We start from the raw sequence: 25,850 nt of genomic DNA on the forward strand, positions 1-25,850 counted from the left end.
TGCTCACCACCTTCTGATAAGAAATATCCATATCCAACTCACGAGCCATGCTAGACATGAGGAATACGCCCCTTAATAAACCGGTGAACCCTTTCGCGAACAGTAGAAACCAAGGTTGGGGCATGTCTAGCCAAGCTAGTGTAATGGACAGCATATTCTGAGACAGTCATAACACCCTGGTGAAAATGCTCAAACTCTGCGTGCCATGCGTCCCTGAGACTCTGAGGAACATACTGTCTCAGGAACATATCTGAAAATTGGGTCCAAGTCAATAAAGCAGCCTTATCCGGACTATCTAGCTCATAGGTGCGCTACCACTCATAAGCGGCTCCTCGAAGCTGGAAAGTAGTGAAGGAAACCCCACTCGATCCTGATATACCCATCGTACGGAGAATACAGTAACACCCATCTAGAAATACTAGAGCATCATCCAAGCTAGACCACTAAATACAGAAGGCTTGTACTTCTTGAACCTCCCAAGCCTTAGCTGCTCATCCTCGGAAATCGCTGCCTTGTCCTCGGGTTGATCTCAGACTGCAGGCTGTACAGAAATAATCTCAGGGACCTGCTCAGCATGCACTCGTTGCTCAGGAGTGCGGGAGGTGGGAGTCTATGCTCCTCCCCAGTCTGAGATGTAGCTGCAGCAAGGGGAAGCAACCCTGCCTGAGCCAGAGTGGTGTACACGCTCATAAATTGTGCCAGAGTCTCCTGAAGTGCTGGAGTAGTAGTAGCAGTAGGCGTATCAGGTGCCTGGACTCCAGTAGGAACTGTTGGTGGTACCTCGGTAGCGGTTCGCGCAGGTGCTCTGGCTTCACCACGTGCGCGTCCTTGGCCTCTACCCCAACCTCGGCCTCTGACAGCTGCAGTAGGGAGCGCGGGTGCCTGATCATCTTGGGTAGCATGTGTCCTCACAATCTGTGAGAGAATTGAAGATAGAAGTTTAGAATTGTGACATCAAATCTCGCACGACAAGGAAATCAAATGAAGTGGGATTTTCCTAACAGTTACATAGCCTCTCGCAAATACGTACAGATGTCTCCGTACCGATCCACGAGACTCTAATAAACTAGCTTGTGATTCATGACTCCTATGAACCTAGAGCTCTAATACCAACTTGGCACGACCCCGATTTGCCCTCCGTGAACCATCGTGATGGCACCTATTCTCTACGACTAGGTAAGCCTAACAATGCGGAATATAAATAACAATTGCGGAAGAAAATAATATAAAACCGAAATAACAACTGAAATAGCGTTTAAGATGCCACCTGACACATAATAGTATAAAAATCTCAACCTAATACTTCCCAAAATCCGGAACCCCATGAATCACAAGATAAGGGATACATAAGAAGCTCTAACTCCAGAAATGTCTAACAATAGGAAAATATAGAAGGTTATACAATTACAGAAAGATAGAAAGGGACTACTCAGTCCGTGTATGCGGCAGATATACCTCGAAGTCTCTGCAGAAGTGCCTCACCTCTAGGATGATAAGACTGAGTGGAAGTACCTAGATCTGCACATGAAAAACATGCACAGAAAGGGCATGAGTACACCACTGCGGTACTCAGTAAGTGCCAAGCCTAACATAGGTCAGGTAGTGACGAGGAAGGTCAGGGCCCTACTAAGATTAAATAAAATATAAGGTATGACAACATAAGATAAAGCAATACAATTTAAAGATAATAATAAGAATTAAATATAGGATAACAAGGATAACAACAACTGAACAAAGGCAAAACAGTCACAAGGAATACCACTCTTCACAAGATACTAAACGGGATCTCTAAGTATCCCGAGGATCTCTTAGTACCCTCAATATATGCTAGGGATCTCTTAGTATCCTCAATGTATGCTAGGGATCTCTTGGTATCCTCAATATACGCGCTGGGGATCTCTCGGTATCCTGCACCTCAGCTCAAATCATAAATACATACGGGGAATCTCTCGGGATGCCGTCCCGTAGTCCCAAAGTAAAACACACAGCAACAGCACAAAGAATACTCAATTAAACTCAATTTCGTACCAAAGTAAAACAGGTAATTCTAATCTAACATGCTTCACATAATATAAATAAGGCAGTTTAAGCAATAAGGAAATTAAGTCAATTAAATATGCTTCCCTAAGCTAACAGCGGGCTTATATTTCAAGTAGAATAAGCAGGAAAGGAAAACACAACTAAAGTTGCTTTAGTGAAAATATGATTTTCAACAATTAGCACAAGTACGCACTCGTCTCCTCACATACAAGGCATTTCAATTACCAAAATACCAAATCCTAAAAGGAATGTCCCCCACACAAGGTTAGACAAGTCACTTACCTCGAACCTGCTCAAAGTCAGCCTGAAACCACGTTTTTGCCATGAGTACTCGACTCCAAATGACCCAAATCTATTCAACTCAATTGCATTATGTAAATAACACTTCAAGTAACTATTTCCACAAAGATTTTCTAAGCTAATATGCAAAATTAGGTAAAATGACCAAAATGTCCCTCGGGCCCACGTCTCGGAATCGGGTAAAATTTACATTTTCAGAAATGTCGTACTCTCACAAGTCTATACATATCAAGAACACTGAATTCGGAGTTCAATTGACCCCTCAAATACCCATTTTAAGGTCTCTTAATCTCAAGCCTTAATTACCCATTTTGCACTGATTTTTCCCTAATTTGTCACCACTAATTAGACCTTTAATCACATATAAACGAGTTATGAAATCAAAAATGTTACCTCCAAGTGATTCCTTTTTGGTTTCCTCAAAAATCTCCCTCAAAAGCTTCAATCCCGCTAAAAAATGGTGGAAAAATGAAGAAGGGTCGCGGATGAGCTATTTAAATACTGCCCAGATTTAACCCTATGCGATCGAAAAATACCTATGTGATCGTATAAGACAACTTCCTCAAAGAAACATGATCGCGACCAGCTCTATGCGATCGTATAGAGCAATTACATCACCCCACTGCCACACCAAGTCCTTTTATGCGAACGCAATGACCAACACTGCTCACCCTATGCGATTGCATGTCTACCTTCGCGATCGCGATTCATAAAAAATGCCTGACCTCACTTACCCTATGTGGTCGTGGATAGACTCACGTGATCGCAATGAACAAATCACTGTTGCTAAAATACCAGAAAACCAGCAATCTCCCAAAGACCAAAAGTGCCCGTTTGAGCATCCGAAATACACCCGAGGCCCCCGGGACCTCAACCAAATCTACCAACATATCCCATAACATCATTCAAACTTGTTCCAACCTTTGTAACGCTCACAAAAACATCAAAACACCAATTTACGGATTCATGCTAAGAACTTCAAAATACGCTTTCGATCAAAAAGTCTATCAAACCTCATCCGAATGACCTGAAATTTTGCACAAACGTCACATTCAACACTATGGATCTACTCCAACTTTCGTAATTCCATTCCGACCCTCGGATCAAAATCTCACTATCGAATCGAGAACTTCAAAAATTCAACTTTCGACATTTCAAGCCTAAATTAACTACGAACCTCCAAAACACAATCCAAACACGCTCCTAAACCCGAAATCACCCAACGGAGCTAAAGAAACCATTGAAATTCCATTCTAAGGCCGTCTTCACACTGTTCCGACTACAGTCAAATTTCCAAAACTTAAGCTCTCATTTAGGGATTAAGTGTCCCAAATTCTCCGAAACTCCAAATAAACCCTCCCCGCAACTCACAATAGCCGAAACAAATACGGAGAAAGCAGTTAATAGAGGATCAGGGTGCTAATTCTTAAGAAGACCGTACGGGTCGTCACAAGTTCGAACCAAATAAGGGAGTTCAGAATAGACTCCTTGATCAAACGGTAGTATAGGGGCCTAATTAAGGAAAGGGCCCTAATCGTACTATGTAAAGAATTAGCAAAGATCCAAAATTATACAGACAATTAAATAAGGCATGAATGACCAAATTAAGGTCATCAAAGTAATACTGATTTCTGGAAAGAAATATCAACTTCCACAAATAGAAAATAGGCTAAGTAGAATTTCACAAAAAATACAGAAATTAGCCAAAAACAGATGCAAAACCTAATAAAGATTAATTAGGGCAAAAATCACAGAATAATGGATCTAACAAAGAAAAATGTGTAAGTCAGAAAATACAAGGTGAATTAATACAGTTGGTAACACTGAAAGACTCAAAATTGAAGCAAAGGTCAAAAATCAGAGTATCTCACAAAATCATCTAGGGTTGTAGTATCTTTTGAACAAATCAGTCAGAAGATGAAAAGAGAATCGATTAAAAATTTAAAAGCCAGAAAACCTTTGACAAACAATTCGTAATGAACCCTAGTTTTAGGGAAAAGTAAGAATAATCGATTAAAACCTGAAATTTTCAGAGAAAAACATGTAATAGTGCTCGATTCATCTTAGATCTATTCAGATCTAGAAATCTTCGAAGGTAGTAGACTAGGGTTTTTTTTTGGAAAACATAACAGAGATGAGAGCATAAATTTAGAAACCATAGATTCGTACCAAAATAATGAGAAGTTCTCACTCACAACCGAGAAAACTGCCTGAGATGGGCTAATAAACGAAATTTCAAACCAGAACCAGCTAGGTTCTTTGAGATCTTCTCAAGGATCCAAGAAATCAAAGAGCCATGGTGTGTAGATGGCTAAGACTGGCCGGAGAAGCCATTGAAGCTTCATAAGGAGAAGGTTTACGCCGGTAACGGCGTGTTAGAACTAGGGTTTGGTCGAGAGAGTTTTGAGAGAACTGGGAGATGATGACGGCATGTGAGGGAAAGAATGAGAGGGTTTGGGGGGTCGTTTAGGTTTAATTATGGAAAGAGGGTTGTTGACCGTTGATCAAAATGATCAACGGTCAGGATTAGACGGGGTATTGGGTCGGACAGATATGTATTTGGGCTTAAGGGAATTTGGCCAATTTTAGAGGGGTTTTTGGGCTGGAATAAGGGGTTAGGTCCGGAAAAATTAGGAATCAAATAGGGCTATTTGTTAAATACCCAAAAAAATTATAAAAATATTTTATAAAATAATTAACAAATTATAAAAAAAACAATTCATACATAGAAATATTTTAAAAATAATTACTACATATTTAGAAAATACAATGAGCTATTTTCTGGTAAAATAATGTGATAATGTATACATGGGCTACAATTGCAAAGTTATTGCAATTGTAACCCGAAAGTGTAAATCTGGCTATTTGTGAAATGATTTGAACTTAATATGACTATAAATAGCAAAATTAAATCATGAAATGTTATAAAGTCAATTGTGATGCAATTTTGTAATTATTTATATAAATAAAATACTAGGATAAATTAATTTAAAAATGATTTACAGAAAAATATCAATCAATGTTAATGCATAGTTTTGACGGTATATATGCACTTAAAAAGTATTATAGGGAAAAATTGGGTATCAACAGCATTGGGTTTTTATTATTGCTTCGATTACCTCATTACCTATATATGTGGTATGAGTCTGGGCGACATCAATTTTTTGGCGACGTTGCTAGGGAGTTAAACAGATTTAGTTGTTTTTGTGTGATTTGTCTTCTTTTCCTTCCGAGTCACTAACTTTGTTTTTTAATTGATTTTAGGTACGAAAAAGGCTCTCAACAACGAGCCCATTGGGAATTTGCCAATGGGGGAGGACGTGGATGATGACCAAATGGATAAGGTTCCTCTCTAACCTCAAGAAAATAGACGAGTCCACCCGCCTCAAGATAATGTACCCGTCCCTCCCCCACCTCCACCAAGAGCAACAACTCATCGACAATTATCAAACGAGGGTTATGCAAGTGCTATAGTCCCGCCTTGTATTAGGGCAGACAATTTTCAAATCAACAATGGGATGCTTACACTACTTGAGCAACATGGATTCTTCATCAGGCTTCTGAGTCAAAATGCTTACAAGCATCTCAAAGGGTTCGTCGATACTTGTTGGGGGAGCAAGCAAACAAATATCTCCGAGGATGCGCTACGGTTGAGGCTATTTCCCTTTTCTCTAGGGGAAAGGCATTGGACAAGTTAGAGAGATTGCCCAATCACTCCATCCACACTTGGGATGAGTTGGCGGAAATATTCATTGCCAAATTCTTCTCTCCGGGACATATGGTGACACTTCGGGATGAGATTCATGCATTCAAACAAGAACCCAATGAGTTATTACACGAGATTTGGGAAAGACAACGTACCATGGTTAAAGAGTGCCCGAATAATGATATGAATGAGGCCATGATCCAACAAACTTTCGACAGGGGGATCAACACAACAAATCAATGTATGGTAAATCAACTCACCGGTGGGAACTTCATGAACATGCCTTATCCCGAAGCTTGTGAAATTCTTGATGAGATGGTAGATACCTCATCGACATGGCATAGTAGAGCCAATGTTTCGCAAGGTATTATTCACATACACAAAGAAATACATGATCATGGGCAAGCTATTGCCGAGTTGACAACTACAATGAACCAATTGGCCAAAGCTCAGCTTCAACAAGTTCAAGGGCCGAAACAAGTGAATGCAATGGAGGGTGTAAATATGATAATGAGCAAGAGACGGCAACAAGGTCAATAAATGCAAAGCCATACGGAACAATTCATGCAAGAAGATAGTGGCTATGATCAAGGTGATTCATTCAATAAGCAAGAAGAAGAAGTTCAGTATGTTAATAATTATCAAGGCCAAAGGAACAATAATCAAGGAAAAAATCAACAACAATGGAAGTCGCAAGGAAATTGGAACAACCAAGGCCACCAAGGCAATTGGAGCGGTGGTAACAATAATCAAAGCAATTGGAATAATCAAGGTAACCAACGCAATTGGGGAGGTAATCATCAAAACAATTGGAGTGGCAACAATAAAAGAAATTGGGGAGGCAATAATCAAGGAGGGTGGAACAACAACAACAACCGGGGGTCGGGTTTTCAAAGTCCCCCAATATTCCAACAACCGAGCAATCCACCCCTATCCTTCTCAAGGTCCAAGCTCTTCTAACAATGAGATGGGTAAAACTGAGAATATGTTTAAATAGATGATGGAGAAGAATGTTGATTCCAATGCTCCACTAGCCTCTCACAATACTTCAACCTGCAATTTGGAAGTTCAATTAGGTCAAATCTCACAAGCTTTGAACACTCGTCCTAAGGAGACACTACCTATACGGTGGTGAAATAGAAGGGTGGGAATAATATGGGACATGCTATGGTCGTGTCTACTAGAAGTGAAAAAGGTGGGGATGCAACCACCTCAAATCAAAGAAGGATTGTGGATGAAGATGTTGTGGTACAAGAAGATGAAATCCCAAGCAATGTGGTCCAAACTAATGAAGAAGTGAGAATTGATATTGATGAAAGTGTGGAGGAGACACAAGAAGAAGTGAACCCGTCTAGGGAACACATGATTGACATGCTGGAGTCGGTACTACCAAAGGCTAAGGCACCAATGCCAAGGCCTCCTCCTCCATACCCTCAAAGGCTTGCAAAGAAAAATAGTGAGAACCAATTCAAAAAATTTATTGATATGATGAAAAGTTTGTCTATTAATTTGTTGTTGGTTGAGGCATTAGAACAAATGCTGGGATATGCAAAGTTCATGAAGGAATGAGTGACCAAGAAAAGATCGATGAATTGTGAGACTATCAAGATGACACATTAAGTGAGTGCAATTGTGCACTCAATGGCTCCTAAGATGGAAGATCTGGGCGTTTTCACAATCCCTTGCACTATTGGGAGTGTGGACTTTGCCAAAGCATTATGTGATCTTGGGGCGAGTATCAACTTGATGCATATTCGGTGTTCAAAACATTGGGATTGGGAAACCATGACCCACATCCATGAGGTTGCAAATGACGGATCGTACAATGAAGAGGCTATTGGGTATTATAATGTGTTGGTTTGAGTTGACAAGTTCATCCTTTCAGCGAACTTTGTGATTCTTGACTGTGAAGTGGACTATGAGGTACCTATCATTTTGGGTAGACCTTTCCTTGATACAGGGAAGGCTTTTGTTGATGTGGAAGCCAGTGAGCTCACTTTCTGGGTGGGTGACAAAAAGGTGGTCTTCCATGTGTGAAAATCTATGAGGCAACCGAATAGTAATGAATTTTGTTCATTCGTGGATTTTGTCACTAACCTGGTTGTTAATTATTCTAGTGCCACAATGAATGTTGAGAATAATTTAGAGGCCGTTTTTATCCATCTTGATGATGGTGGGGAGAATGAAGGCTATGTGGAGTGTGTGTATACATTGCAAGGAATGAGGTCGTACACTTATGAGCCCCGCAAACTATCTTTGGATCTTGAAAACCGGAAGACTCCTCCAACAAAGACCTCAATTGAAAAGCCTCCCACTTTGGAGTTAAAGCCATTGCCTTCATATCTCAGGTATGAATTCCTTGGCCCTTCTTCTACTTTATCGGTTATCCTTTCTTCTTGCTTAACTAACATGCAGGTAGAGTCCACATTGGAAGTGCTACAAAGAAGGAAAAGAGCAATCAGATGGACTTTGGCGGATATCCGGGGCATAAGACCCACCTTTTGCATGCACAAGATTATTTTGTAGGAGGGTTCTAAACCCTCCGTTGAACATCAAAGGAGGCTAAACGAAGCAATGCAAGAAGTAATAAAGAAGAAGATAATCAAGTGGTTGGATGTCGGGGTTATTTACCCCATTTCAGATAGCTCGTGGACCTCTCCGATGCAATGTGTCCCAAAGAAAGGGGGCATGATTGTGGTAACAAATGACAAGAATAAATTGATCCCCACAAGAACCGTCACCGGGTGGATAGTATGCATGGACTATAGGATGCTCAACATAGTCACTCTGAAAGATCATTTCCCGCTTCCATTTCTTGACCAAATGCTTGATAGGTTGGCCGGACGTGCTTTTTATTACTTCCTTGATGGATACTCTGGCTACAATCAAATTCTTATTTCTCCTGAGGACCAAGAGAAGACCATTTTCACTTGTCCCTATGGTACTTTCACATTTTCGTGGATGTCATTGGTTTGTGTAATGCACCGACGACTTTTCAACGGTGTATGATGGCTATTTTCACTGACACGGTGGAGGATATTCTTAAGGTCTTTATGGATGATTTTTCTGTGGTTAGGAACTCTTTTGAAGATTGATTGAACAATTTGGATAGGGTATTATCTAGATGTGAGGAAACGAATATAGTGTTGAATTGGGAGAGGTGTCACTTTATGGTCGAGGAAGGCATTGCCCTCAGCCACAAAATTGCAAAGAATGGTATTGAGGTCGACAAGGCCAAAATTGAGGTGATCTTCAAACTCCCTCCCCCTACTTCTGTGAAGGGAGTGAGGAGCTTCTTGGGTCATGAAGGTTTCTATTGCCGATTCATCAAGGACTTTTCCAAGGTGGTAAACCCATTATGCAGACTTTTGGAGAAGGATGCCAAGTTCCATTCAATGAAGATTATATGAAGGCATTCTAATTTCTTAAGTTCAAGTTGACTACTACTCATATTATTATCACATCATATTTGAGCTTGCTTTTTGAGCTCATGTGTGATGCTAGTGATGTTGCGGTTGGAGCGGTGTTGGGGCAAAGAATCAACAAAATCTTCCATCCGGTCTACTATACTAGCAAGACCATGAATGATGGCCAATTCAACTACACAGTGACCGAAAAGGAGGTGCTTGCTATTGTTTTTGCTATGGAGAAGTTCCGGCCTTATTTGATGGGTACTAAGGTGATTGTTCACACCAATCATGCGACGCTTCAGCATTTGATGAGCAAGAAAAAATCTAAGGCAAGGTTAATGCGGTGGGTGCTTCTATTGCAAGAGTTTGATCTAAAGATTCAAGATTGCAAGGGTAGTGAAAATCAAGTGGCGGGCCACTTATCCCGATTGGAGGAGGAGGGGAGGCCACATTATGGCCTTGAGATCAATGATTCATTTCCCGATGAGCAACTCCTAGCCGTCTCAATGACCAGGATGCCATGGTTTGCTGATTTAGCCAATTATCTTGTGAGCGGTATCGTACCGAATTAGTTCTCTTCAAACCAATAGAAGAAGTTCAAATGGCATTGCCTTGACTATTATTAGGATGAGCCGTATCTTTTTCGGATATGTACCAATGGTGTGATCTGGCGATGTGTGCCGGAGAAAGAACAAATAGGAATTCTTGAGGCTTGCCACTCTTCACCATATAGTGGTCACTATGGTGGAGCTAGAACGGCTACAGAAGTGTTGAATTGTGGATTCTATTGGCCTACTCTCTACAAAGACGCTAGTGATCTAGTCAAGCATTATGATGAATGTCAAAGGGCCGGTGGGATTTCTAAGAAGAATGAGATGCCCATCACCACCATCTGGAGATTGATATATTTGATGTTTGGGGTATTGATTTCATGGGACCGTTCGTGAGCTCTTGTGGGAACACTTACATTTTGGTAGCTGTGGACTATGTGTCAAAATGGGTTGAAGCTGTGGCTTTACCCAACAACGAAGCTCGAAGTGTGGTAGCATTTTTGAAGAAGAACATCTTTATAAGGTTTGGTACTCCAAGGGCCATTATTAGTGATGCGGGTTTGCATTTTTGCAATCGGGATTTTGATACCTTACTCACCAAGTATGGTGTCACTCACAAAATATCGAGCCCCTACCATCCTCAAGCAAGCGGACAAGTTGAAGTCTCCAACCGGGAGATCAAGAGTATTCAATCAAAGACTGCGAATGCCATCCGGACGAATTGGTCAAGAAAACTTGATAATGCTCTTTGGGCTTATAGGACGGCCTACAAGATGCCAATTGGGATGTATCCATATCGATTGTTGTTTGGGAAGGCGTGTCATCTTCCGGTAGAACTTGAGCATAAGGCCATGTAGGCTTTGAAAAAGTTGAACCTTGAATGGGATGTTGCTACAAACCTAAGAGTGGTATATTTGAATGAGCTTGATGAATTCCAGTATCATGCCTACATAAGTTATTCTCTTTACAAGGAGAAGATGAAGTACCTCCATGACAAGTACATCCACAACAAGGAGTTTAAAGAAGGTGATCTAGTGATATTGTTCCATTCCTGGTTACGGATGTTTCCGGGCAAGTTGAAGTCAAAATGGAGTGGCCCCTTTAAAGTGATGAATGTAACCCCCTTTAGTGCTCTAGATTTAAAAAATAAGAATGATGAGGTGTTTAGAGTCAATTGGCACCGGGTTAAACATTATCTTGGCAAGGTTGATGATGGACACATTGTGGCGGTTCTTCATTTCAAGTGATTGGTAATCTGCGTCATACCGTGATGTTAAATCAGGCAGTTCTTGGGAGGAAACCCATGTGTCTTTTTATTTTTCTTGCATTTCTTCTTTAGATTAGATAGGCTTTGTTTTGTGCTAACTAGTCTTAAAGTGTATGCAGGAATGGGTGTGCATTGCAGGGATTGTGCAAGAAAAATAAGCTATTTGTCACAAAAGTGTGGACCACACAATCACTTTGCGGAAGCACAATTCTGTATGCGACCGCACAACTGGAAGATCAAAACTGCATGCTCTCTGATATTTGGCCTGTCAAAGTTCCTTAAAATTTGCGACCGCACACAAAATTGTGCGGTCCACACAAATTCTGCGGTCGCACTCACTTTTGTGCAGACCGCAGAACTTCTTCTCAGGAACAGGTAAGGAGTATGGACTGCACTCAGAATTATGCGGCCGCACTCAGATAAGTTTGAGCCCGACGGGTCAACCTATAAATAGGGTGTCTTATAACTTTTCACACTTTACACTCTCTGAACTCTCAAGCCCTAAGCAAGCACACTACATATCCAATTAGTTCTCAAACTTCAAGCATTTCATCTGTGTAGATTCTCACCTGCATCTTTCATTACTGGTATGTTCATTTCATTTTTAGATTCTTTTTTCATTTTTCTTAATTTTGTTCTATTGTCTAGGGTTATGTTCATGCCTAAAAATGTCAATTGTTAATCATGTTTGCTTAGAATCATGTGGGTAGTATCTTATATGTTAATTGGGGCCTAGGTAAGTAGCTAATCTTGCTTAATTGTTAAGGGCGGGTCTAATTGTTCAAAAACTTGCATGAATTGTAAAATAGTGCCAATTACATTCAAATTGTGTGGCTGCACACATTTTTGTGCAGTCCGCATTCCTAAGTTAGGGCATCTGTGTGTTTGTATTGTGCGTTCCGCATTGAAATTGTGTGGTCCGCACTGATAAAGGATCCGAGACCCCGGTATTCTGAACCTGGGGCTGTGTGGCCACACTCAAAATTGTTTGACCCGCACTTCTCGTTGTGCGGCCGCACTCACTTTTGTGCAGTCCTCACTTGGCAGTCTGCGACCGCACTCATTTCTGTGCGGTCCACACTACCTCTTCTGAGACTGCTTTACTGCAACTTTCAAGCATGCATATGTATACACTATGAGCTTCAATTCTAACTGATTTCTATTACTTATGTGTGCCAATGGTTAGATCATGGGGCAGAGGAGATACATCAAAAGGGAGGGCAGAACCCGCCCGGGGCCGAGGTTGAGGAAAGAGTAACTTACCACCTGCCATCCAAAGAGCCATAAGCAAGAAAGCAACAACCAACCGAGTTCCCGAACCTTCTGAGACCAGTGAGTATCTACAATCTGGGGAAGCTTCTGAGGGAACTCCGTGCAAGCACAGCCGGAAGCCCCATCACAACAAAACTGGGGTAGATTCCACTTGGTTGATAAGTCATCTTCTGCTACTAGTTCTTTTGAAGGTCCGGAAGAGGGTAGTCAAGATTATGAGCCCTCTTTATCACATGCCCCGACTGCTCCAATAAATTTAGATGATGATGTCCCAGACGACGGTAAAGGGGGTGATACTGTAGTGGGGGTTTAGAAAGGTCGAGGAGAAGGGAGATAAGGGAAGACAGGTTCGTCAGTTTGACTGCCTTCAACAGATTTAGAGAGTGGTGGTCCCAGAGATTGCTCACTCTTGAGCGCCAATGTTTTATGAAGGATTTAGACAAGCACAACCCGAATGTCCTCAGACAATTCCAGGAGAGAAAAGGGTGGAAATGGTTCACCCAAAGCGTCCTCGATACAAATGAGCACTTGGTTAAGGAATTTTACGCCAATGTAGCTCACATTAAAAAGGGTACAAAGATAACCAAAATGAGAAACCTGAAAATCCATTTCGACTCCTATGCCTTAAACTCATATGTGGGATTTAAAGAAGTGGAGGCAATGCAATACTTGGAGAAGCTGGCTATGGGTGATGCAGCTCGCTTGTGGCTAGCTGAGATTTTGGCTATTTGAGGATCCACATCTCCATGGCTTACATCAGGGGTTCCCATAGTCCGGGCCACCTTAAACTTTGAAGCAAAAGGGTGAAAGACATTTGTGTGCAGCTGCATTGATTCATGCCTCAGTGAGAACAACATCCCAATTCCCCATGTAGTCTTGGTGGCCTCAATTATGGCTGGGTACTCGATTAATGTGGGTGCTATCATGTCCACCAACATCACTCTTGTTGTCCAAAAAGATGAAAGATCCTACCTGTACTTGTACCCGAACTTCCTCATAGAATACTTAAAAGATCTAAAGGTGAAGCCGAGGCAATATGATACAGAAGTTAAGGCTAAAAAGCCTTTCTCATCGTACCACCTATAGGGCAGTGACAACCCGAAGTTCAAGGGTAAGGCAAATACCTCCGCTGGCCAATCTGATGAGCCAACGATAGTAGTTACTATTCAATTATCGAGCCTTCCACAGCAGCCGGTCCTTCCACCGGGATAGCAGTCATGCCAACTTTATCTTCTAGACCACCAGCTTCATTATCAGCACCATTATCAGTGCCAGCTTCAGCTACTTATCCTGAAACTGCGCTGCGAGTCTCCCAAACATTGGCGAGTCTCAACAACTGGATGCACGTAACTACTTTAAAGCTGCCTGACATATCCAGTGTTGTTGAAAGACAATCAGTAGCACCAGCAGAGCCACAAGTACCTCCGTCAGTGGAGGAAATATTGAATAAGATTCTGGACAACCAGAAGACTATCATGGCTATAGTGGTAGCACACGGGAAAGCCATTAAGGATTTGGGCAACAGGTCAGCTACTATTTTTCTTTTATCTTTATTTTCTCTTTGGTATGTATATATTCTTCCCTTAAGTTTGATGTATATATTCATTCCCCTTATGTATATATTCATTTCCTTCTGGTTTGTATATTCATTTGTCTTACTTTCTGTAGTTTACTTCATAATTTCTTTAGTTTGTTTTTCTTAGTAGTATCACTTCTTAGTTGATTTAGTAGCTTATTTTTGATTTGTTAGCTTCTTTTTCGTTTAAATTAATAATAAGCCTTTGGTTTTCTTAATGCCACGGTTCTTTCCAAAGGTGGATTTTGTGTAAACTGGGTGGCTCTTCCCGATGATGGATGGCGTGACAACCTTCTTAAGGGATTGAGTTTGTTTTCTTTTATGTTTTGGCAAAAATAGTAGTAATGAATAAAAGGGGTCTCAAGCATGCTTCACTTGGTACCAACACATTTACCTACGACCTTATGGTTAAAAACAAAGTTGATGGCAGAAAATAGCTCTAGTTGCAACCTTTTGACTCTTGTGTTGACTTAAGCAGTCATCGAGTTGTTCAGTCGAGCCATTTGTGATTCTCAATCTTAACTAAGGTTGTTTTTGGCCCTCAACTCCATTCTCTTTAGAAATCCAATAGCGTGAGAGATGAGGAATTGAATTCCAAGTTCAAGTACCCGTGCTTCTAGTCTAGAACTTGCCCCGAATATTTTTCTAGGCGAAATTCTAAGTGTAGTTGGCTTGAGAAATGAATGTAGTCTCTCCTTGAACCGAATTGAAGTTTGAAATCTTCCATAGCCTACCAATGCGATATCCCTAGTTAACCCATTTGAGCCTAAGCCCTTCTTCTTTCAATAACCACGTTACAAGTCTTTATCCGTTTTGTAATGACCCTCTCTTGGCACCTAATCTTTCCTTAGCATTCTTGAGAAATAATTGGCAAAAACATAAGTTGGGGGAGAGACGAGGAGTTTGAAATTGATAAAAGGTACAAAGAAGAGAAAGAAATTGAAGAAAAGGGAAGACAAAGAAAAGAAACAAAGAACAAAAAAAAGCCAAAAATAAAGTGAATAAGGTAGTAAAGTTGAAGCGATTCAAAGAAAACAATGATGAAAGGCATAGAGTAAATAGAAAAGGAGAAAAATGAATGTCATGACCAAGAAAGAGTGATGTTACGTCTCTCTAGTTTCCCCGAGAAAAAAGAAATTTACTCAAAGAGTCGACAAATTATGAGCCAAAAAAAAGAAGAAAATGGGGTGCTTAAGGAAAGATGAACTCATTCTATTCCATCAAGTCCTACCTTGAACCGAAAAGCCTTCATTACATCCTGAAAAAGCCCTACATGATTTCAAATTGAGTTAGCTTACATTAGTGGTGATTTACATGAGGGGCAAGCTTATGGTACTTAGAGCCGGATTTGTGACATTCTTTTGAGAGAGATGAGCAAACTTTTCACAATCCTTGTTTCGAGTGTTACATTCTAAAGTGAGATTTGCTAACAGAGAATAGAGGAGGAAGAGTTTGGGATCTACAATGACCTACATGAAAGAGCGAGCTTCATTGAAGAATAAAGTCAACTCTTGATGCTCTAGTATCACATTAGAACTTTTGTACTCAAAAAGTCAAATCATTGCATTGTTGATAATTCATACGTGTTTTGGGTAATTGTTGGTCCCAATTAATGTGTGATTGATTCACCTTAGGCCAGCTGAAATATCTTTTTTTTCTAGTGGAGGTGGGAATTACCTTAATTGCTTGACCACAAGCAAAAGCTTAAGTTTGGGGGAGTTGATAAGTAGGGATTTTAACCGCTTATTTTCTCTCTTTTACTTGCATTTTAGCTCTAAAATTCTTAAGTGTATTCCCAAAAAAGTAATGAAATGTGCTTTCGTGCAAGAATATTGGGAAATGAGCCAAAGAAGTCAAAATTAACTAATAAAGGAGTCAAAAGTGAACAAGAACCAAAACAAGGCAAATAGGCTCACAGCGCGGACCGCACAATAATGTCTGCGACCGCAAAACAAGGAAAGAGCAATGTTAGTAGTTCTTCAGAGTATGTGGACAACACAATTATAGTGTGGCCGCAGAAGAGGAGATTCAGAGAGTTAGTTTTTGGGCCAGCTGAAGATATGCGGACCGCACCATAATTGTGTGGCCGCAGGATAACAAGTGCGGCCGCACTCAGAATTGTGCGGTCCACAGAAGACAAAAATTAGAGAGATGAAACTTTATGTTAATGAAGAAATGCGGACCGCACCATTTTTTTTGCAGCCGCACTTATTTTTGTGCGGTCCACAGACGTCTTGCTCAACCAAAGTCCAATTTCAATGAGTGCGGACTGCACATAGTATTGTGCGGACGCACAACCTCCGCATGGACATTTTTGTCAGATATTTTTAGCTTAGTAAATAGAACTTTTGTCATTTTTAGGTTGAGTTTAATTTTGGGAGAGCACCTGAGCCATTTTCTTTACTGTTTTGAGTAATATTGTATTAGATTAGCCTCTAAACATTAGATTTTCTTTCCCTAATTAATTATTATGCATACACTCTACTCTCCCCAGACACTACTAGTGGGATTTTACTTGGTATGTTGTTGTTTTTGTTTTCTTTCTTAATTTCTTCTTTAGTTTCTTCATTTTTCATGAGTAGCTAAATTTCTAGCTAGGGTTGTGGCCCAACCCTAGTGTGGGTACTTAATGGGTGTTTGATTTAGGTCTTTTTTGTGATTGTGTTAGTCCTATTTAGCCAAGTTCATGCTTGATTTCAAGAATTAATGGTTGTAAACATTGATTCATGCCTATTTGACTTATTTCTACTTGAGAAAGAGAGACTAAGTCTAGGAACACTTAGCTAACAAGAAATTTGGGTGAACTCAAGAAATTGAGAGCCCCAATTAAAGGGTCAAATCTAGAGATAGTAAGACCCGACTTGATCATATATCACTTGTTTTGTGCAATACCCATTTGGACTTGAGAAAGCCAAATTGGGAAAAATCACTCAAACTACCGAGTGGTATAGAGTGGGTAATTGTGTGTGATTGCTATATTACAACCCCTACTAATCAAACTTTCCCTAAAGTTTACAACCCGTTAGGTGACCACCTAGGTGGAAATCACGACCCTAGATCTTTTATCATTTGAAAAACAACCAAAGCCAAAAATATTTTCTTCTAGTTTTATAATTTCAATCAATAGCTCAAAGTAGAAATAGAAATAACAAACAAGAATGTGGAAGTGTAATTTGAGGCACATCATACAATTACACTAAATATATACCTAATCCCAATTCTAACTCCCTGTGGATTTGACCCCGACTCGCACTGGATTTTTATTATTGCTTCGACCGCCTCATATGCTGCTCAATAAACTATTGCTACTATTTTGGCTCAAGGTAGAACAAACAAGGCTTCAACTCAAAAAAGGAAGGGTAAATCTACAAAGCGGGTTCAAGTACCCCGAGTTGAACATGAAGAAGGGGTGGAGCGTGATGAGCAAGTACCTCAGGATCCAGTGCCACCCTCAACAACAATTCCAGCTCAGACAATTGTATCTCCAGAGGTTGGTCAGATGTTTAATGCTGCCAACAGTGCTATAGAGATGTTTATAGCCTTCATGGCCAACCAGAATGAGAGAAGAGATGAGATTCCACTTCAATCAAATAGACAGAATAATTCTGAGTCCTCAAGAGTGAATGAATTTTTAAATCTGAGTCCTTTGTTTTTCTGTGGTACTATAGTTGATGAAGATCCAATGTTGTGGATGGAGGGTGTCAAGAAAGCCCTCCGAGCGATGAAGGCATTTGATGATGAGCTATGGAGCTGCCTGCCTGCCAGCTTAGAGATGTGGCTGGAGTTTGGTTTGAGATGTGGGAAAAGGAAAGAGATGAAGATAATTGTCTGCCTACTTGGGAAGAATTTGAAGAGGCCTTCATATCTAATTTTATACCAGAAGAGGATATGGAAGCTAAGGGTACAGAGTTCGAGCAGCTCAAGCAAGGGAATAAAAGTGTGCAAGAGTACTACATGGAATTGATAAGTTTGGCTAAGCATGCTTCTCACATGGTTAAGACAGAAAAAGCAAAGATCTGCAGGTTTGTTAGCAGTTTGGCTTATCACATTAAGGATATGACATCAGCTACAGCGGTAGGAATGACAGCTTTTTCCTCTGTTGTGAGTTTCGCCAAACACTTAGAAAAAGACATATAACAAAGGAGAGAAAAAAAGAGCATAGCAAGAAAGCCCAAACAGCGGGCGGGTTTAGTGGTAAATCTAGCGGAGGAGGAAGGGGTTCCTTCAATAAGGAATCATTAGCACCAACTCAGTCCAGTCATCAGTCAGGTGGTGGGTCTTCCTTTAGATGTACTCAGCAGTTATGGAAACCAGTCTCGCTAGAATCAGAATTTTAGGACACCATCCTTATATAGCCAGAGTCATGTTGAACAACATTCACAATAACAAGGTCTTTGTGGTACATGTAAGAGGCAACATTCAGGTCAGTGCAAGCTCGAGTTTTACAGTTGCTATCATTGCGGAGAAAGTGGTCATATAAAGGCAAACTGCCCAAAGTTGCGACGTAATTTTAATGGGGGATCAACTTGTCCTTCTAGTTCCTCACCTACTATAGTTGCACCACCTCAGGCTCATGGTTCTCATAATCAGGTCGGGCATGGAGCAGGCAGAGGTGCAGATCGAGTTACTTAGGGAGGGGGACAACCTCGTTTGTTAGATAAACTTGATCGTCAGAGTGTAGAGGCATCTGCAGAAGTTATTACAAGTATACTTCTAGTCTGCTCACATAATGCTAATTCATGTTCAGACCAGCAATGCAAAACCCGGACATCTAATTTTGGGTTGAATCTATAATATTGAAGAGCAAATAAATGAAGTGGAAAGGGGCATTTGCACAAATAGACCTTTTGAGACTACTATATTAAGTTATTGTCGTAAGCAACTTAGTAGAACTTTTTGGCATTAAATAATAATTACTTTCAATGACAAAATTCATTGTACGAACTAACATAACAGAAATACAGAATTTAAAAAGTGGCCCCAAAAAAGTCACATGGTGCAAATAATCTTGTGTTTTGTGCCATAACAGAGGCATTTGTTAAGAGCCCATGTATGTCACCCAGGTGTAAGTTATACTTCTGTCTAACAACAACTACTTCAGGCTCATATTGGGCCTCGTTCATCTCTAGGCCCAGTCATTTGAAGTTACAGAGAGAAATGGTAAAATTACACGGCTGAGCATTTCTAAAATAAAATATTTACGAAAATAATATTATTTTTTGTTTATTTCAAAAATGGAATATTTCTTACAATAGTAGCATATTGTACAAATGATGCACACAATTAATGAGGCGCAAATCAGGGAATCTGTTACACTCTCTTCTCTTATGTTCTATCCTAAATTTATCGTCTCTCTTATTTTCTTAATTTTAGTACAAAATGTATTCTAAGTATATCCTATTTATATATATATATATATATATATATATATATATATATATATATATATATATATATATATCAATTGAAACTATCCATTTTCACTCAAAATTTATCATCTCTTTTGCATGTATTTGTGATGACCCGATAGGTCATTTTGAATTTTAGCTTTTATTTCTGTGTTTCGAGACCTCAAATAGCTCTGTTTAGTATTTCTCGATTTGTATGTACAGTCCGTGTCTTATTCCAAAAAAAATTTATGTGAAAAACTAAAGAAAAAATGAATTTTTGCCATAGAGATAATTTAAGTTGACTGCGGTCAACATTTTATGTAAACGGATCGGATCAGTGTTTTGACGATTTTAGTTGGTTCATATCGTGATTTTGGACTTGGACATATGCCCGGAATTTAATTTGGAAGTTCATAGCTTGTTTTGATGTGATTTGTTGAAAAGTAGTAATTTGAAGGTTTAAAGAATTTCGAAGTTTGACCATAGGTTGACTTTATATCTAGGTTTAGATTTTGGTTCCGGAACTTGGTATAGGTTCATTTTACTATTTAAGACTTGTCTACAAAATTTGATGCAAAACGGAGTTGATTTGATGTGATTCGGACGTTCGATTATAAATTTAAAAGTTCTTAAGTTTCTTTGAAAATTTCATGCATTTTGATGTCTGATTTGTGGTTCTAGGTGTTGTTTGGTGTTTTTATCATGCAAGCGAGTTCGTATGATGTTATTACACTTGTGTGTATGTTTAGTTTGGAGTTGAAGGGGCTCGGGTGAGTTTCGGATAGGCTACGGATCGATTTTGGACTTAGAAGGTTGCTGGTTTGTCACTGTTGCTGTTGCTGATATCTGGTATTTTGTTCTTCGCGATCGCGAAGCTACTCCCGCTATCGCCAAGGGTAACTTGATTTGGAGTGGTTTTTCTTCTATGCGAACTCAGAGAAATGATCGCGAATGTAAAGCAACAGAGGGATTACCCTTCGCGAACGCGACCCTTCACTTGCAAACGCGATGGGTTAGGTGAGGATATGGGAAGGCATAGGTTGTACAACACGAACACAAGCCCAGGATCGCGAACGCGAAGGTCAGAGGGACAGTCCATCGCGAACGCGTGCAACCTCTCGCTAACGCATAGGCCACTAGGGTCAATGCTCTTCGCGATTGCGTCAGGCCCTTCGCGAACGCGAAGAAGTCCTGACGCCTAGTGATTAAAAGGTCCCAAAGTCGGGATTTATCCCATTTTTTATTGATTTAAAGTTTGATCTCGTCCTAGAGGCAATTTTGAAGAGGTTTTTCATCCCAACTTCATAGGTTAGTAGATTTTAACTTGTTTTCTTCTATTTCCATAAACACCCATTGATTTTAATCTTTAATCTATGCTTTTTCATGGTAGAAATTAGGGATTTAGATAGAAATTGGATATTTTGAGAAATTTAGATTTAGACCTCAAATTGAGGTCGGATTTCGAAATTAATCACATAACTGGGCTTAGGGGTGCATGTGCAATCAGGTTTTTGCCCGAATCTGCAGTTTTGACCAAGCAGGCCCAAAGTTGACTTCAACTTTTTCTAAAAATAATAAAGATTGAATCTTTTTTACTAACGAGTAGTTTCTAAATCTTATCTTGAATTATTTGAACTATATTTGGTTTGATTTGATTGGTTTGGAGACTAATTCTTGAGGAAAAGCCGCGGATGAGCATTGATTTGGTTGCGGAGTGAGGTAAATGTTGGACCTAACCTTAACTTAAGGGAATTAGAAATTTGTGAACTATGTGTTGTATGGATTATGTGAGGAAATGGTGTATATGCGAGGTGACGAGTGTATATACGCCATCAAGATATTTGTTTTCCATGTTTTTCGTTATTTCATGAATTATCTTCTTCTGTGCCTTAATTATTACATGATGTATTTGACTTCTATGCCATAATTGTTATCTGTCATTTACTTATTCTCGTACTAAATTGTTCCTCCCTTCCATGACTCCGTGCTTATTTGCTACTTGCCTTTAATTATTTTACTTGCACATTTTGATTGTCACATGTTTTACTTGTCCTATTGTTTTTTTTGGTAATTAAACTTTGTATTACCAGGGAAAATATTTACAAGTAAGTCAAAAAATCCTTACAAGATAACCTTCTTTCCTATACTTCACCCCCTCCCCATATGTTGTTATATACAATTATATCTAACTATTACACTGGGTACCAATCTAGTCTATGTAGTATCCCCGCTGTATGTTTGGTACTTCGACAATGTATCTCTTGAATGATCTTCTTACTCATTGCTTCCCAACCTGTCACCTTTGCTTGAAAAATTTTAGTATTCCTTTCTTTCCATACATGGTATACTGTTGCTGCTACTGCCATTTTATACAACTCTGCAGCAGCTGTATTTCTTTTAGTCTTCTTTTCAGCCCATCGTAATTCCTCATCCCAACCAGCTACGGGTCTTCTAATTCCTTGCCATGTTAACAGCGCGCTCCATAATGCTTTCGCATATGTGCATTCAAAAAACAAGTGTTGTATAGTTTCATTGGCTTGGTTGCACAATACACACTTCTGATCCACCTGCAATCCCCACTTCTGCAATCTATCCTTTGTGTATAGCTTCCCATGAGCTGCCACAGTTAGAATAAATGTCCATCGTGGGCATCATGTATTATGGCAAACTATCCTTCTCCAACTAACTTTTTCAAATCTTCCACGCAACCTGTGATATATGTTTTTGATTGAGCAGCTTTGCATATTCATGATGTCTTCATAGTTGAGTCCTGCATCCATGAATGTCTCCTTTGCTTTTAAGATCTTATTCACTATCCACGATGTTTGTTTTAGTTGAATATCCCATATGTGTCTTCCTTTGATGTAGTAGCTATGTATCCACTGGATCCACAGTTTCTTTTTCTCCTTGCACAAATTCCAGAATTGCTTACAGATGGCAGCCTTGTTCCACACAGCTATATTCATAATGTTGAAGCCTCCTGCAGATTTAGGCAAGCAGACTTTCTCCCCAGCCAGTAGAGCCTTCTTCGATATACTTCCTTCGCCAGTCCACAAAAAACTTCTACACATTGCTTCAATTAACTTTGTAATCTTTTTAGGCAACACAAAAACTTGTGCCCAGTATGTCTGTATAGAGAATAGCACACTTTTTATCAGTTGGAATCTGCCAGCATAAGATAGAAATTTGGCAGTCCATGACTTTATTCTTCCCATTATCTTGTCGATTAGAGGTTGGCACTGGGCTATGGATACTCTTTTTGAACTTAGTGGGGCACCTAGGTACCTTACTGGCAGCTTACCCTTTTGAATTCCTAGAAACTCTAGGATTTCCTCCTGATCAGCTTGTGATACTCCACCAAAGAAGATGGAACTCTTGTGTTTATTGATCATCAGGCCAGAAGCATTTGAGAACTCCATGAAGCATTGGAACAAGAGCTTTATTGAGCCTATATCACCCCTGCAAAACAATAAAAGGTCATCAGCAAATCCAAGCTGCAAGATTTTCATCTTTGCACACTTAGGATGGTAGTTAAAATCTGATATCTGGTTCAGTGTTTTGAGGCTTCTTGTTAAGTACTCCATTGCCAGCACAAACAAAAATGGAGACATAGGGTCTCCTTGCCTTAACCCCTTCTTGGCCTCAAATGGTTTTGTCAGGTTTCCATTTATCATCACAGTATAAGTCATAGTCTCCATGCATGTCATAACCCATTTCACAAATTTGTCAGGAAAAGCCAATGCATTTAGAACTTGCTCCATGAATGGCCATTCAATTGAGTCATAAGCTTTCTGCATATCTAGTTTCATCATACATCTGGGTGATACTCCTCTTCTTCCATAGCCTTTCACTAATTCATGGCTTAGAACTATGTTATCAGCTATCACTCTTTCAGGCACAAAAGCTGATTGTGTGTTGTCTACTAAGTCCTCCATAACTTCCTGCAATCTCCTGGTTATAACCTTGGAGATCACTTTGTATAGAACTGTGCAACATGAGATAGGCCTATATTCTTTAATACTCACAGGGTTTCTGACTTTAGGCACTAAAGTTATTGCTGTGCAGTTGATAGGTTTATGCATATGTGCTGTTTCAAAGAATTCCAACACTGCCATTGTTATATCCTCACCTACAATCTGCCAAGTCTTCTTGAAAAATAAGGCATTAAACCCATCATAACCAGGTGCTTTAAGGTCACTGATACCCTTCATGGCTTCCCACACTTCCTCCTTGGAGACTGGCTTTATTAGCTGAACCTGTTGGTCTCTATTTAATGTTGTTCCCTACTTCATGGTATTTGGATTGATGGCTGGTATGCTGTCAGCTCTTGATCCAAGCAATTTTTATAGTATCCTAGTATCTCTGCTTCTATATCTTCCTCCATCATGAGCTGAGTTCCCACCTCATTTGTTAAGCTTTGGATTCCATTCAAGTGATTCCTGTTCTTCATTTGTGCATATAAGTTGGCTGAATTAGAATCTCCCAACTTCAACCATTGCACTCTTGACTTTTACATGTATATGCTTTCTTCTATCTTTCCCCATTTTTCTAATTCACCCTTCAGTTCTTTTTCTTTGTCAATTAGCTCCTTATTCTGCAGCTTTGAGCTCATTTCCTCTTGTATTCCCTGCAGCTCCCTCCTTATCTCTTTGATCTTTCCATCGACCCCTTTGTAATGTTGAGTATTTAGGCTCTTGATAGCTTCTTTTACCCCTTTAAGATTGTTCCATACTGTCTGCATTCTACCATTTGTGCTCCTATCCTTCCAAGCTTCTTCAATGTGTTGCATGAACTGAGGGTGGTCAGCAATACAGTTAAAGAACTTGAAAGGCCTATTCTTCTTTCCTTGTACCTGACAGATTTCTAGCTTCAGTGGTGAGTGATCAGATACCATTGGTTCTAGCACCTGAACTTTCGCATTTGGCATTGTCATCATCCAAGTAGTATTTACAAGTCCCCTGTCAATTCTGCTATAGGTATGATTATTAGTCCAGGTGTAGTTCCTCCCCACATACTGCAGCTCATTCATTCCTGTATCCCTCATATACTCCTTAAAATCTTTTGTTTCCATATCTTGGACCTCTGTACCACATAGTCTATCTTGTGGATGTACAACGGCATTATAGTCTCCCATAGCTAGCCAAGGTCCTTGTTGTATGCTGTGGATTTGCCTCATCTTGTCCCATAGCTTCAACCTGTCTTTAACAGTATGTAATCCATATATTGCTGAAAAACCAAACATAACAGCTTTTGCAATAACTCTGACTTGACCATGTATCAGTTGCTCCTCTATTTCCACTGGCTCAAAAGTGTATATCCTAGGATCCCACATGAGCCAGATTCTGCTTTTATGGTTTATACTTGAGTTGGAAATCCATTCCCAACCAGGTGCTAGCTTCTTTATCACTGCATTCTCTTTTTGATTTTTTACTCTATGCTCTACTAATGTTATTATTGCTTTATTATTCCCTTTTATAAATTCTTTTATCTCCTTTTGCTTATAAGTCTTATTCAGTTACCTCATATTCCAAGTTATCACACTCATACAAGTATAAAGTATGGGTGGTGATACAGCCCCTGCACCTCTGAACTCCTCTCTTGCATTGTACTTGTACCTGGCTCATCATATGCTTGATTTATTGCTAGGATTTGGAATCCATTGCTTCCCAATATCTCCTGATCCTCAGCTTGTTTAGCTTTAGCTGCCCTTGCTGCTAATTTTCCTAGGACAGTTATCCACCCCTCTTCTTTTCTCTGAGCATCATTGTTTATTGGATCTGGTTCACTCTGTTGATTAATCACTGTTGCTTCCTGCTGTACTTCAGCCTTCTTCACATTATTATGTTGTCTGTCAGTTCTGAGCCATACTTGCTTATTTTTTATGATTTTCCTCTGCTGCACCACTCTTTGGAGTTGTACTGTTTTAATCTCTGCACAATCATGTCCAATTTTCAGACATTTTGTGCAGTATTTTGGCTCCCAATCATAGGTGACTTCCTGCTGGATTAACCTCCCCTTATGATCCTGTAGCTTCACATATCTAGGTAGAGGCTTTGTGATGTCCATTTCTATCAGCATACGTGCATAAGAAATCCTAACTGAACCAGTAGTACATTCATCTGCATATATTGGATTTCCCAATGTGCTGCCTATCTTACTTAAAGCTTTCATGCCCCAGCAATTTATGGGTAAGTTTGAAAACCTCACCCATAGGGGAATGGTTTTCAGGACCTCATCATGTACATTAAAATCATCCGACCAAACCTTCATTATCATAGGCTTGTTATTAATCGTATGTGGCCCAGAGTACAACACTTGATCCCTTTCCTCTAAATTAG

The 25,850-nt window shown here is 39.9% G+C and overlaps 1 protein-coding gene across 1 annotated transcript; it reads right to left on the bottom strand.

Annotated features, from left to right (window-relative positions):
• Positions 1–24,022: 24,022 nt before the first annotated feature.
• On the bottom strand, positions 24,023–24,844 carry LOC138885906 (uncharacterized). The gene has a single exon (XM_070166905.1). It carries the CDS (start codon positions 24,842–24,844, stop codon positions 24,023–24,025), a length of 822 nt encoding a protein of 273 aa, XP_070023006.1.
• Between the last annotated feature and the right edge of the window lie 1,006 nt (positions 24,845–25,850).

The sequence above is a fragment of the Nicotiana sylvestris genome, chromosome 2 (genome assembly GCF_000393655.2).
Source record: "Nicotiana sylvestris chromosome 2, ASM39365v2, whole genome shotgun sequence".
Classification (NCBI taxonomy): domain Eukaryota; kingdom Viridiplantae; phylum Streptophyta; class Magnoliopsida; order Solanales; family Solanaceae; genus Nicotiana; species Nicotiana sylvestris.

Excerpts from the sequence above, each read along its gene's own strand:
- LOC138885906 (XM_070166905.1), bottom strand. The coding sequence starts at position 24,844 with ATGTGGGATCCTAGGATATACACTTTTGAGCCAGTGGAAATAGAGGAG.